Below are 14,393 nucleotides of genomic sequence, written 5' to 3' on the forward strand. Positions count from 1 at the left end.
CAGCGGTCACATGGACTGCCGCGTCATCCAGGGAGGTGGGGCCAGATGTCGAGAGGCGCGTCACCAAGGACGCGTCACCAAGGACGCGTCACCAAGGCAACGGCCGCTAAGTTCTCGGTAAGTACGAACCTCTTTTTTTTTAAACAGGTTACTCGATATGGTGATCGGAATGCACTGTCGAGGGTGCTGAAAGAGTTACTGCCGATCAGTTAACTCTTTCAGCACCATGGACAGTGACTGACGTCGACTAGCCTCATCTCTATGATGGCGGCTGCGCGAAAATCACGCAGCCGCGCATCATATACGGATGACACACGGAGCTGTCAAGTGCCTTTTGCGCACGCAAAACGCTGCGTTTTTTCCGCGCGCAAAACGCACACGCTCGTGTAAATGAGGCCTTATGTACGATGCTAGGAGTCCCTGCCTCTCTGTGGAACTATTGTCCCGTTCCGAAAACATGATTACAGTACGGGACAGTTGTCCTGCAGCGAGGCAAGGACTCCTAGCATCGTACATAAGTATGATGCTAGGAGCCCGGCTCCCTGCAGTGTGTTCGGTCCCGGACTTGCGGCCGAAATACATCCGTCCATTACGGACGTAATGTGCTTGTGTGAATCCAGCGTAACACCACTACCACACAAACAACAAATATTAACCCCTTAGTGTACAAGCAATTTTTTTGTTTTCATTTTCGTTTTATACACCCTGCCTTTTATGAGCCATAACTTTTTTATTTTTTCATCAATGGAGTGGTGTGAGGGCTTTTTTTCTTTCTTTTTTTTTGCGGGAGGTCTTGTAGTTTCTACTGGTACCGTTTAAAGTACCATATAATGTATTGGGAAACTAAAAAATATAATCTAAGTGGTCTGTAATTGGAAAAAACTGTGATTCCTCCATTTTCTTTTGGGTTTCGTTTTTACATCTTTCACCGTGCGGTAAAAACAACAAATTTACTTTATTCTGCTGGTCAATACGATTACGGCGATACCAGATTTCTATATGTTTTTTTTAAAAAAAGAAGGTTTTCTTTCCATATTCTGAAAGCCATAAAATTTTTATTTTGCCATGGATTGAGCGGTGTGAGGGCTTATTCTTTGCGGCACAAGCTGTGGGCTTAATTGGTAGCATTTTTGGTACGTACAACTTTTTGATGACTTTTTATTTAAAAAGATGTCACCGCTAAGTTGACAAAAGAAAAACAGCGATTCCAGCGTTTTATATTTTTTTGTTTTTACGGCATTTACCATGCGGATTAAATAATGGTATATTGTAATACTTCGGACTTTTAGGCTGGGTTCACACGTGGCGGAATTTCACTTAAATTCCGCTGCGGACACTCCGCAGCGTTAATCCGCAGCGGAGCCGTTTCTCCATTTCCTTCCACTTCTATTTAGAAGTGTTCGTTTAGACGAGGCGTAAAATTCCGCTGCGGAGCATAGGCTGCGGAGCGGAATTTGGTGTCCGCAGCATGCTCTGTCTGTTGCGGAGCAGTGGCGGACTCATGGCGGAATTTCTCCATTGACTTCAATGGAGATTCTAATTTCCGCAATGAAGTCCGCAGCTGTCATGCACATGTTATGTGTGCTGCGGATGCGTCCTGCTTTTTTAACTTGACATTTCTTCATTCTGGCTGGACCTATGTATTTCTAGGTCTACAGCCAGACTGAGGAAGTCAATGGGGCTCCCGTAATGACGGGAGCGTTGCTAGGAGACGTCAGTAAATAGTCACTGTCCAGGGTGCTGAAAGAGTTAAGCGATCGGCAGTAACTGTTTCTGCACCCGGGACAGTGACTACCGATCCCAATATACAGCAACCTGTAAAAAAATATAAGTTCATACTTACCGAGAACTCCCTGCTTCTGTCTCCAGTCCGGCCTCCCAGGTTGACGTTTCAGTCTAAGTGACGGCTGCAGCCAATCACAGGCCAAGCACAGGCTGCAGCGGTCACATGGACTGGCGCGTCATCCAGGGAGGTCGGGCTGGATGCCGAAAGAGGGACGCGTCACCAAGACAACGGCCGGTAAGTATGAAATTCGTTTACTTTCACTAGGGAAAGTGCTGTCCCTTCTCTCTATCCTGCACTGATAGGGAGAAGGGAAGCACTTTTCCCGCAGTCCGCAGCAGCTAGTCCGCATCAATTTTCTGCACATTTTGTGCAGATCCGCAGCCGTAATCCGCAACCCGGATTAGGTGCGGCATTGATGCGGACAGTTGCGGAGGAAATCCGCCACGTGTGGTCATGCCCTTACTGACACAGTGATACCAATTTTGTTTATTTTTTTAATTTTTACATTACTAAAAGGGAAAAGGCTTTTTTTTTAACTTAATTATTATTTTTTTAAATATTTTACAACTAAAAGCTTTATTTAACTTTTTTTTACACATTCCATTAGTCCTCCTAGGGATTGTTGGATTGACCGCAGCAGTTGAGGGGTTAAACGGCCAGGAACAGCGCGATCGCTGTTCCTGGCCGCTAATCCATTTGTCGGGTGTCGGCTGTAACCATATGATCATTTGTACCTGATGAAGGGGCCAGTACGGCCTTAAAACGTGTCGTTTTATCTGTACAATTAAAACTCAGTTTGACCATGGCTACGCCCTCGATCATTCCGTTTTGAAAGTTCCCCATTTCTCCAATACACACAGCGAAGCTATCATGACTTTCAGATCGGAATTTGGGCGGCAACCCCACCTCAAGTATTCCACTATATTCCTAGGTGGATCCTTGGAGCACGTTCTTTTGGATGTTATGCACCCAGCGTAACATTACAAGGTCAGCATATTTGACCATCGCTTCTCATTTCCTTGAGACTACTGGTTCATGCACTATGTGCGCTTTGTCCTCTTTTTTTCTTTTATAGTGTGATTATACTGTGTGGGAGCATTAAAGAGTCAATATACTGTGTGGGAGCATTAAAGAGTAATTATACTGTGTGGGAGCATTAAAGGGTCATTATACTGTGTGGGAGCACTAAGGTGTCATTATACTGTGTTGGAGCATTAAGGGTCATTATACTGTGTGGGAACACTTAGGTGTCATTATACTGTATGGCGGGCCCACAGTATTGAAGCTCACTCAGATGTGTTTTGCTCCCTCTGTGCTAAACCCTTATCTACGCCTCTGATGGCTGCTGATGGACAGTTTGTGTCACATTACCCACCATCAGCGGCTATAATCGGGCCTCAGTGTTTCACAGCAGAAGGATACCTTGAGAATACTCCCTCCGCCGCCCACACAATTATCCTTGTTTTCCATGTTGCAGGGACTTATTTTTCGAATGGAGCTAACAGGATGCTGGATTGCAGGGAAGGAAATAATACCTTTTTACTGGGATATTGGTATTTTTCTGTCTTGTTGCAGAGGCCATTATTGTGAGGGTATGTTCACACGGCGGGGGTCCGTAACGGCTGAAATTACGGGGATGTTTCAGCCTGAAAACATCCCCGTAATTTCAGCTGTTCCGGCATGTGCAGGCGCTTGAACGCCGCGTCAATTACGGCCGTAATTAGCGCGGCTATTCATTGGAGTCAATGAATAGCGGCTCCAATTACGGCCAAAGAAGTGACAGGTCACTTCTTCTACGCGGGCGTCTATTTACGCGCCGTCATTTGACAGCGGCGCGTAAATATACGCCTCGTGTGAACAGACAAACGTCTGCCCATTGCTTTCAATGGGCAGATGTTTGTCAGCGCTATTGAGGCGCTATTTTCGGGCGTAATTCGGGGCAAAAACGCCCGATTTACGTCCGTAAATAGGCCGTGTGAACATACCCTGAATGTAAAAACAGGAATTTCAGCCATATTGGCTGAAAATCAGTATCTCAGAAACCGATGACTGTCACATTGCCAGCTTGCTCAATCAAGTTGCTTAGAAGCTAATTCAAAAGTGAGAACCAACATGGCTACATTTCCTGTTAACACTTGCAAAAACACGACTAAATAGAAAAATGGAAATATACAGTATCTGTAAATAAAAGAAAAATAATTATCAAATTTTGGCAATCACTCTAACTCCTGATTTACGAATATGTAGCCATTTTAGTTGAAATCCTCTCGAAGGCTGGGTACACACAGAGTTTTTTGCAGGCAGAAAATCTACATCAAAATTCCGTTTGGAAGTTTGAGGCAGATTTTCCTCTGCTTGCACGCCGCGGTGTTTTTCGCCCGCAGCCATTGAGCGACGCGGGCATAAAACGCCGCAAAATACGCTTTCTCTGCCTCCCATTGATGTCAATGGGAGGTCAGAGGTGTAATCGCGCAAAGATAGGGCATGTCCCTTCTTTCTCCCGCGAGCCGGTCTTACCGCTCGTGGGAGAAAACCGCCCCCGCCACCCATTGAAATCAATGGGAGGCATTTTCGGCCGTTTTTTGGCGAGATTTGCGAAGCAATGTCCGCGTCAAAAAACTTGTCAAAAAACTCAGTGTGAACCCAGCCTAACTGAGAAGCCTAAGGTCCTGTTCACACAGAGTTTTTTTGCAGGCAGAAAATATCTGCCTCAGAATTCCTTTAGGAATTTTGAACTGCCTGTACGTATTTTTCCGCATTTTTTTTGCGTCCTTTTTCTGCCATTACCTTCAGCTTGTACTCCTTGCGGTTAAGGATTACTGCAGTGATTTGCTGGTCCATGAATAAAAGGATTGTGATCAAAATTGCTGGAATGCCAGACAGAAGGCATACCCACCATGGATTTTCCCCAAAGGGATATACAAACCAACCTCTGTTGGGGTTTGTCGGCTATAACAACAAAAAGAAAAATTAAATAAATCAATTTAATAAAAGACAATTATGATACTTCATTTATATATAAGTTATATACTATAGTTTACACAGGTTCTTGAAAAATCACTGCATTGCTCTTTTTCTTTCTTTTTTGTATATTTACAGTCCTTTAACACAATTGTACATGACAGCAAGAAAGACCAAAAACAACATAAATAAGAAAAGGAAAAAAAAAAAAAGAAAATCTATCTATCTACATATACATTTTACCAAAATGGCACCTTTTCAGATCATCTTTATAAAGAAACACTGGCCAATTTGCGTACCTGTACGGCTGACGTGCATCTACTTGTCTCACCACTGCTGGACTCTCAATAATGGTCTGCACACAATGGGCAACATTTTAGGGTGCAGTCAGAGGCAGCAGATTTTGTTCCAGTTCCAGTCATCTGAATGGGGTTACTTCTGCAGCAGGTGTATGGATTTCTACATAATCCAATCAGAGAAGTGGAACTGATTTTAAGTCGCAAAAAAATTCTGCAACAAAACCTACCGCATGTGACTGTACCCTTAAAGGGACAGGCACTTGACAGCTGTTGATGCTCAGCCTATGTCAGATGACCTTTGATTATTACAACATTCTCAGAATTGCAACACCTTTCCTGTTCATTTGTAAAGATGTTTGTTGTTTGCTATTTTGAATTTGACCCAGACTATTCCATGACATCCTTTTGATCGCTGCCTGTATCTGTTTTATTGTGTTGCATGAACTCTGCCAGTACTAAACTCGGATTTGTATGACCATACTTGTGTTTATGGATTCTGATACCATGCTTTGGAAATAATATCTGCAAGCCATCAATGGTTGGTGTTGGAGACAACTCCAGTCACACAAGCTGGGGATTCCCTGTGCAAAGTCCATACCTGTGAGGGGAGTTTAAGAGTGTATTCGAACGTTGAGTACATTTGCACTGCGGCTTGGGACACAGCTAATCCGCCGCAAAATCCACATGTGTTACATGTGGATTTTGATGCGGATTTGCCACAAACTAGCACGTCTGTGGTAAATCCGCATCAAAATCTGCAAATTGCACAGACAGATTTTGCTTCACATTTGCTGCAACCAAATACTTTGCGGAAAAATACGCCTTCAAGTGAAAATTGCAAAATACTTTAAATTCCTGCCCCGTTTCAGTCCTAATCCAAACTTAATAGTGTCCAGAGGCCTGACAAAAATACAAAATCTAAAAACTGTGTGGCTCATTACCATTCTATATTTTGGATTAAAGCTTTCTACATGTGAAAAGAATACATTTTACCGAAAAACAACATAATGAAGATGTAAAACCACATAGTTAGGCCTCATTTACACGAGTGTGTGCGTTTTGCGCGCGCAAAAAACGCTGCGTTTTGCGCGCGCAAAAGGCACTTGGCAGCTCCGTGTGTCATCCGTGTATGATGCGCGGCTGCGTGATTTTCGCGCAGCCGCCATCATAGAGATGAGGCTAGTCGACGCCCGTCACTGTCCAAGGTGCTGAAAGAGCTAACTGATCGGCAGTAACTCTTTCAGCACCCTCGACAGTGAATGCCGAACACAATATACACCAACCTGTGAATAAAAAAAGACTTTCATACTTACCAAGAACTTCCTGCTTCCCCCAGTCCGGGCTCCCGGCCGTTGCCTTGGTGACGCGTCCCTCTCTTGTCATCCGGCCCCACCTCCCAGGATGACGCCGCAGTCCATGAGACCGCTGCAGCCTGTGATTGGCTGCAGCCTGTGCTTGGCCTGTGATTGGCTGCAGCTGTCACTTTGACTGAACTGTCATCCCGGGAGGTCGGACCGGAGTTATCGGTAAGTCAGAACGTCTTTTTTTTTTTACAGGTTCATGGATTTTCGGAGCGGAAGTCACTGTCCATGGTGCTGAACCAGTTTAACGCTTTCAGCACCGTGGACAGTGACTGTCTCCTGACGTCGCGTACCCGAACATTTTTTACCGGTTTCGGTCAAAACGAGTTTGGCCGAACCCGGTGAAGTTCGGTGCGCTCATCTCGAATTTGACACTCCGTTTGGATGTTTGTAAACAGAAAAGCACGTGGTGCTTTTCTGTTTACATTCAGGAGTTTGACAGCTCTTGCGCGAATCACGCAGTTCGCACGGAAGTGCTTCCGTGCGGCATGCGTGGTTTTCACGCACCCATTGACTTCAATGGGTGCGTGAGTGCGCGAAAAACGCACGATTATAGAACATGTCGTGAGTTTTTTTCTGCGCACACGCGCTGAGCGCAATTCACGCATCGTCTAAACTGCCCCATTGACTAATATAGGTGCGTACGACATGCGTGCAAAGCACGCGCGTCGCACGCGCGTATAATACGTTCGTGTAAATGAGGCCTTACATAGTGGATAAGGTTGAAAAAAGACACAGGTCCATCAAATTCAACCTATAATACTACCATGTCAATCCAGAGGAAGGCAAAACCCTACATGAGGCAGATGCCAATTTCCTCATCAGGGGAAAAATTCTCCCTGACTCCAAATATGATATCAGAATACAGTAAATCCCTCGATTAACATCCCATCTCCATAATCTAGTACCCATGAACCAACCATAAAGACATCCTGTGGCAGAGAGTTACAAAGTCTCACTGCCCTTACAGTAAAGAATTCCTGTCTATGATTATGGTGAAATCTTCTTTCCTCTAGACGCAGAAGATGACCTCCTGTCATGGTCACAGGTCCAGGTGTAAAAAGATCATTGGAAAGATCTCTGTACTGTCCATTCATATATTTGTACATTGTAATTAGATAGCCCCTAAGCCGTCTTTTTTCTAAACTGAATAAAACCCAAGTTAATAACCTTTTTTGGTAATACAATCCACCTATTCCCTTAACCCCTTCCCGACATCCGGCATATATATACCGCACTGTCGGGAAGAGGTACCTGCAAAGCACAGTACCATTACGTCGCAGTGATAGTGCGGGCTCAGAAGCAGAGCCCGCACCATCACTTTCAGGTGTTAGCTGTATATTACAGCTGACTCCCTGCTGTAAAGGCCAGTACCGTAGCTAGTCTCCAATCCAGCCGATTAACAGGGTTCGACATGTGGTGGAACGGGTGGACAAATTGCTGGGAGGGCTTGGTGACGATCCAGCTGTTGTGGTCCATGTAGGTACCAACGACAGAATAAATGGTAGGTGGAGGAGCCTTAAGAATAATTTTAAAGAACTAGCCTACAAGCTGAAGGGAAGGTTGTATTCTCAGGAATACTGCCTACGCCATGTGCATCACAGGAAAGACAGCGGGAGCTCAGGGATTTAAATGCATGGCTTAAGTCTTGGTGTAGAGGAGAAGGCTTTGGGTTCCTAGAACACTGGGCTGACTTTTCATTGGGATACAAACTGTATTCTGCAGACGACTTGCACCTAAATGGAAGGGGGTCCGCTGTGCTGGGGGAGAGAATTCTAGCTGGGGTGTTGGAATATTTAAACTAGGGCTGAGGAGGGAGGTCAATGTAGAAAAAAAAAGGGGTAGTCAGGTTAGAGAGGGGTCAGACTTTATTGGTGGGGGGAGAAACAGACTGTGGGGAGAGGACTAGACAACAGGATAAGGAGATCCTTTGTTACAAAACAGCAGTGTAAATAAAATTGCCCAAATAATGTAAAATCACATTTCTGATAATAAAAGTGAAAAACTGAAAGGCAAGTTAAACTGTATGTTCACAAATGCCAGAAGTCTAGCAAGCAGAATGGGGGAGCTGGAGGCCTTGATACTGGAAGAAAATATAGATATAGTTGGTGTTGCTGAAACATGGCTAGACTCTTCACATGACTGGGCTGTAAATCTACAGGGTTTTACACTGTTTCGGAAAGACAGGACAAATAGGAAAGGCGGTGGTGTATGTCTGTATGTGAGAAGTGATATGAAGGTGAGTGTGAAAGAGGCAATAGTGGGTGAAGACTGTGAGGAGGTTGAAACCTTGTGGGTGGAACTAGAAAGGGAGGTAATCACTGAAAAAATTACTTTTGGTGTAATCTATAGACCCCCCAATATAACTGAGTAGATGGAAGGGCAGCTATATAAACAGATGGAGCGGGCTGCACAGGCGGGTACAGTAGTGATAATGGGAGATTTTAATTACCGGGATATTAATTGGAGTCATGGTTCGGCTTCAACTGCAAAGGGGAGACATTTCCTCAACCTGTTGCAGGAAAATTTTATGGGCCAGTTTGTGGAAGAGCCGACTAGAGGTGAAGCTCTGTTGGATATGGTCATTTCTAATAATCCAGATCTTGTTGGGAATGTCAATGTTCGTGAAAACCTTGGCAACAGTGATCACAATATAGTTACATTTTACCTATACTGTAAAAAACAAACACAGGCTGGGAGGGCAAAAACATTTAATTTTAAGAAAGCCAATTTCCCCAAGATGAGGGCTGCAATTCAGGATATAGACTGGGAAGAACTAATGTTAAATATAGTTGGAAAAAATACAAAGAAGAGCAACGAAACTAATTAGGGGCATGGATAATCTAAGTTATGAGGAAAGATTAAAATAATTGAACCTATTTAGCCTTGAAAAAAGACGACTAAGGGGGACATGATTAACTTATATAAATATATCAATGGCACATACAAAAAATATGGTGAAATCCTGTTCCATGTAAAACCCCCTAAAAAAACAAGGGGGCACTCCGCAGAGGCGACAAGCCTTTTTCACTGTGAGAACTGTGAATCTATGGAATAGCCTACCGCAGGAGCTGGTCACAGCAGGGACAGTAGATGGCTTTAAAAAAGGCTTGGATCATTTCCTAGAACAAAAAGCCTTGAATAATTAGCTCCTATGTGTAGAAATTTTTTCCTTCCCTTTTCCCGTCCCTTGGTTGAACTTGATGGACATGTGTCTTTTTTCAGCCGTACTAACTATGTAACTATGCGTCCATGCTTATCAATTCACTATGAATTAACGAGTTTAGCAAAGTGTCATTGCGAAGAATAAATTGCAATAAGGTGGACTGCGAATATGAATTTGTTTTCACAGAATCATATGAATCTATAATCTGTCTGCAATAGCGTTAGGCCTTATTCACACGAACGTGTTATACGTCCGTGATACTCGCGTGATTTTCACGCGCGTCGCACGGACCTATTTTAGTGAATGGGGCCGTTCAGACTGTCAGTGAATTTCACGCAGCGTATGTGCACTGCATGAAACTCACGACATGTCCTATACATGCCCGTGTTTCACGCAGCACGCACCCATTGAAGTCAATGGGTGCGTGCAAATCGCGCATGGCACACGGAAGCACTTCCGGGTGCCGCGCGTGATTCGCGCAACAGTAGTAAAATAAATGAATGAAAATAGAAAAGCACCTCGTGCTTTTCTGTTTGTAAACATAAAAACAGAGTGTCATAATGATGCCGGCTTCGCGAAAATCACGCAGCCACGCACTATATGCTGATGTCACACGGACCTTTTGCGTGCGCAAAGCACAGCATTTTTTGCACGCGCAAAATGGACACGTCCGTGTGAATAAGGCCTTAAGTGTGAACAATTATTGCAGTGGACTTTTTCTGCTGTTTCTTTTCAGATGTTACAATATAATCTATTACTAATGAAAAGAGATTGGTGGAAGAAGGAAATAATATTTTATATTGCATTTTAATGTAAAACATGCTGATTGTTTTAGAATAAGTATGCTATGTGTATAGATGCAGGTGTGTCTAACGATGTATTGCACAATGTGTATTTAACGGTGGCCACTAATGGGCTTTATTCTGATGCATACACCTTTTCACGGCGCTGCATCAGAGTAAACAAAGAGCAGGGAGCCGTTAAATCTCCCAGCTCTCAGCTACCAGAGGCAGCTGAGGGCTGGGGGCATCCCTGCTCGAACGGGTGAGATCAATATCAGTATCGATCTCACCCGTTTAACCCCTCAGATGCGGCGCTCAATAGCGAGCACCGCATCTGAGTTGTTTTGGAGAGAGGCAGGGAGCACCCTCTCATCCCACCGACACCCAGCGACAAGATAGCCAAGTGTCTGTGTCTCCGATGGCAGCCGGGGCCTAATAAAGATCTCTAGGTCTGCCTGTAGTAAATGCCTGCTAGGCCATGCCGGAGGCATGTCCTAGCAGATGCCTGTCCGTTTTAAACGGACAAGCAGTAATACACTGTTATACAAAAGCGATCGGAGGATCGCATATTAAAGTCCCCTAGTGGGACTAGTAAAAAAAGTTTAAAAAAAGTTTAATAAAGTCAATAAAAAAAATTGAGAAAAAAAAATTAATAACCTACTTTTTCCCCTTACAAAATGCTTTATTATTTAAAAAAAGACAACAAAATAAAGTAAAAATGTTACACGTTTGGTATTGCCGCTTCCGTAACAACCCCGACTATAAAGCTATTGCATTATTTAACCTGCACGGTGAACGCCGTAAAAAAATAAAATAAAAAAACAATGGAGAAATTGCTGATTTCTGTGAATCCTGCCTTAACAAAAATGTGATAAAAAGTGATCAAAAAGTTGCATCTACTCCAAAATGGTACCAATAAAAACTAAAAGTCATCCCGCAAAAAAAGAGCCCTCATACAACTGCATCTGCGGAAAAATAAAAAGTTATAGCTCTTCAAATATGGAGACACAAAAACAAATAATTTTGAAAAAAAAGTGTTTGTAGTGTGTAAAAGTAGTAAAGCATACAAAATCTATACAACTTTGGTATCGTTGCAATCGTAACAACCCCCTGAATAAAGTTATTGTGTTATTTATACCACACGGTAAACGGCGTAGCTTTAGGATGCAAAAAAGCTAGCCGAAATTTCGTTTTTTTTCTATTCCCCCCAAAAACAAGTTAATGAAAGTTAATCGATAAATTATATGTACCCCAAAATGGTGCTATTAAAAAATACAACTTGTCCTGCAAACAACAAGACATTATACAGCTATGTCCATGCAAAAATAAAAAAGATATAGCTCTTGGAATGCGACGATGGAAAAACGTAAAAAATAGCTTGGTCATTAAGGTTTAACCCCTTCCCGACATTTGACGTATCCATACGCCAAAGTCGGGTAGGGGAAGTATGGAGCGGGCTCACGGAGTGAACTCGCTCCATACGATGCCGGTGTCGGCTGTATGTTAGAGCCGACTCTTCAGATTAACGAGCGGAATCACTTGTTTAACTCATTAAATGCGAACGCAGCATTAAAATCGTTAGAAAGAGGGGGGCGACCCCCTCTAACAGCTCATCGCGCCCCCCGCAATGCAATCGCGGGGGGGGGGGGCGATGGTTGCAATGGCGGTCTGGGGGCCTAATGAAATCCCCCATGTCCACCATCTTTGTGCACCTATTAAGCCCAGCCTTTGGTCACTTAATCTCCCACAAAAAATGAAATAAAAAGTGACCAAACCATCGCATGTACACCAAAATGGTATTATTGAAAACTACAGCTTATCCCGCACAAAATAAGCCCTCATACCACTTAATCGACAGAAAAATAAAAAAGTTATGGCTCTCGGAATTTGGCGACACAAAATAAATTTTCTTTTTTATACTTACGTTTTTACTTGTAAAAGTAGTAAAATATCGAAAAAACCATATATATATTTGGTATCGCCGTAATCGTATTGACCCACAGAATAAATTTAACATGTTTTAATTGCATAGTGAATTCCATAAAAACGGCATGCAAAAACCATGGAGGAATCACTGTCTTTTTCCATTTTTACCCCAAAAATAATTTTTTTCTTGTTTCCTAGTACATTATATGGCAAAACAAATGGTGCTACGAAAAAGTACAACTCGTCCCGCAAAAATAAAGCCCTCATAGTACTATATCGACTGAAAAATAAAGACGTTATGGTTTTGGAAGGTGGGGAGGAAAAAACGAAAATGAAAATCTGAAAAAGGGCTGCGGTGGGAAGGGGTTAAAATAGGCTGGTTTTTAAAGGGTTAATGAGAAACCAGAGCATGCTTTATCCATGCCCCAGAAGAAGCTGGACAAGGCAAAATCTATGTTGCTACCTATATATATGCCATAAGCCATGCTGTTTTTGTTAAACCCCTTCCATCCGCAGTTATTTTTCAAAGCCATAAGTCTTATTTTTCCATCCATGTAGCCATATAAGGGCTTGTTTTTCATGGGATGAGTTGTAGCTTTTCACGGCACCATTTATTGTACCCTATAATGCACTGAGAAACTTGGGTTTACTTTTTACAGCATTCACCGTGCGTTAAAAACCACATGTTAACTATATTCTGCAGGTCAAGACGATTACAGTGATACCAAATTTATATTTTTTTTTATGTTGTACTACTTTTACAAAGAAAAATTTAAATTAAAAATAAAATTAGTTTTGTGCCGCCAAATTCTGAGACCCATAACTTTTTTAATTTTTAAGTCAATTGAGTGGTGTGAGAGTTTGTTTTATGCACGGTGAACCTGTAGGTTTGTTTGTTTGTTTGTTTGATAAAACATTTTGGGGCACATAATACTATTTGATCACTTTTTATTCCATTCTTTTTGTGGGAGATGAGGTGACCAAACAGCGATTCTGGGGTTTTACACTTTCTTTTTTTACTGCATTCACTGTGCGGCGAGACGATTTATGTTAATTTTTTTTGCTTTTGAGAGGAAAATGGGAAAAGTTTTTTCTTTTACGTTTAATATTTATATATATATATATATATATATATATATATATATATATATATATATATATATATATATATATATAAAAAATATTGTTATAGAACTTTTCTTTATTAGTCCTCCTAGGGGACTTGAACCACCGATCATTAGATGGCTTGCACATTAATAATCCTCATCGCTGGGGGTTCCAGCAGTTGGACCCCCAGCAATCATACATGTACCTCCTCTGGATAGGAGATATATGTGTCTGAGGGGAAAACCCCTTTAATAGAAGCACAAAGATGGTAGACCTGGGGGCCTTTATTAGGCTCCCAGGCTACCATGACAACCATCGGCACCCTGCAATCGCGTCGTGGAGGGGGATGTTGAAGAAGGCCATTTCTCTCTTTCTAATGGCTTACATACCACAGTCCCCATTAAGATTACGGCAGAAGTCAGGAAGGAATTTCAAAAATAAATGTGATGTCGATTTATTTGTTTTAATTTACTTCACCTTTATCTTTATATACTGTTTAAATTAAGATGATATGTCCAAATATGTTACAAAAAAATAAATAAAATAAACTTTTATGGTATGTCCTTACTTTTTCACGACATAAAATTATGAAGCTTTGACTAGGAATCTGGAAAGAGGGCAGTGAATGTAATTAACTTGATTTTACTAAAGAATTTGACACTGTCTTACTTGTGCTTATTATATAATTTCAGTCCATTTGTCTAAAAAGCACAATTTGTAATTGGATACCGGACTATCTAAAAGGCTTTATCCAGAGAATAAGCATTAATGGATCATACACAGATTGGTGTAATGTTATACATTATTTACTTCTGGGGTCTGTACTGATGTAATTATTGTTTAACTTGTTTATAAATTATATAAAAGTCTGATTTAAGAGCACTTTCTCTGTGCTAAAGACACCAATACCACAATACATTGCGCAAAAGATAACTTATCCATGACATTATGGCAGATGAGATTCAATGTTAAAAAATATAAAGTCATTGCTTTTGTGCCAAACAT

The 14,393-nt window shown here is 42.1% G+C and overlaps 1 protein-coding gene across 1 annotated transcript in view; it reads right to left on the reverse strand.

The window, feature by feature from the left end:
• Positions 1-14,393, reverse strand: part of SLC4A9 (solute carrier family 4 member 9) — a 369,367-nt gene that overhangs the window by 105,893 nt on the left and 249,081 nt on the right. Inside the window, exon 15 of the mRNA XM_075856371.1 lies at positions 4,574-4,735. Within this exon, the coding sequence (XP_075712486.1) occupies positions 4,574-4,735 (162 nt within the window). The remainder of the gene's footprint in view (positions 1-4,573; positions 4,736-14,393) is intronic.

The sequence above is a fragment of the Rhinoderma darwinii genome, chromosome 3, assembly GCF_050947455.1.
Source record: "Rhinoderma darwinii isolate aRhiDar2 chromosome 3, aRhiDar2.hap1, whole genome shotgun sequence".
Lineage (NCBI taxonomy): Eukaryota > Metazoa > Chordata > Amphibia > Anura > Rhinodermatidae > Rhinoderma > Rhinoderma darwinii.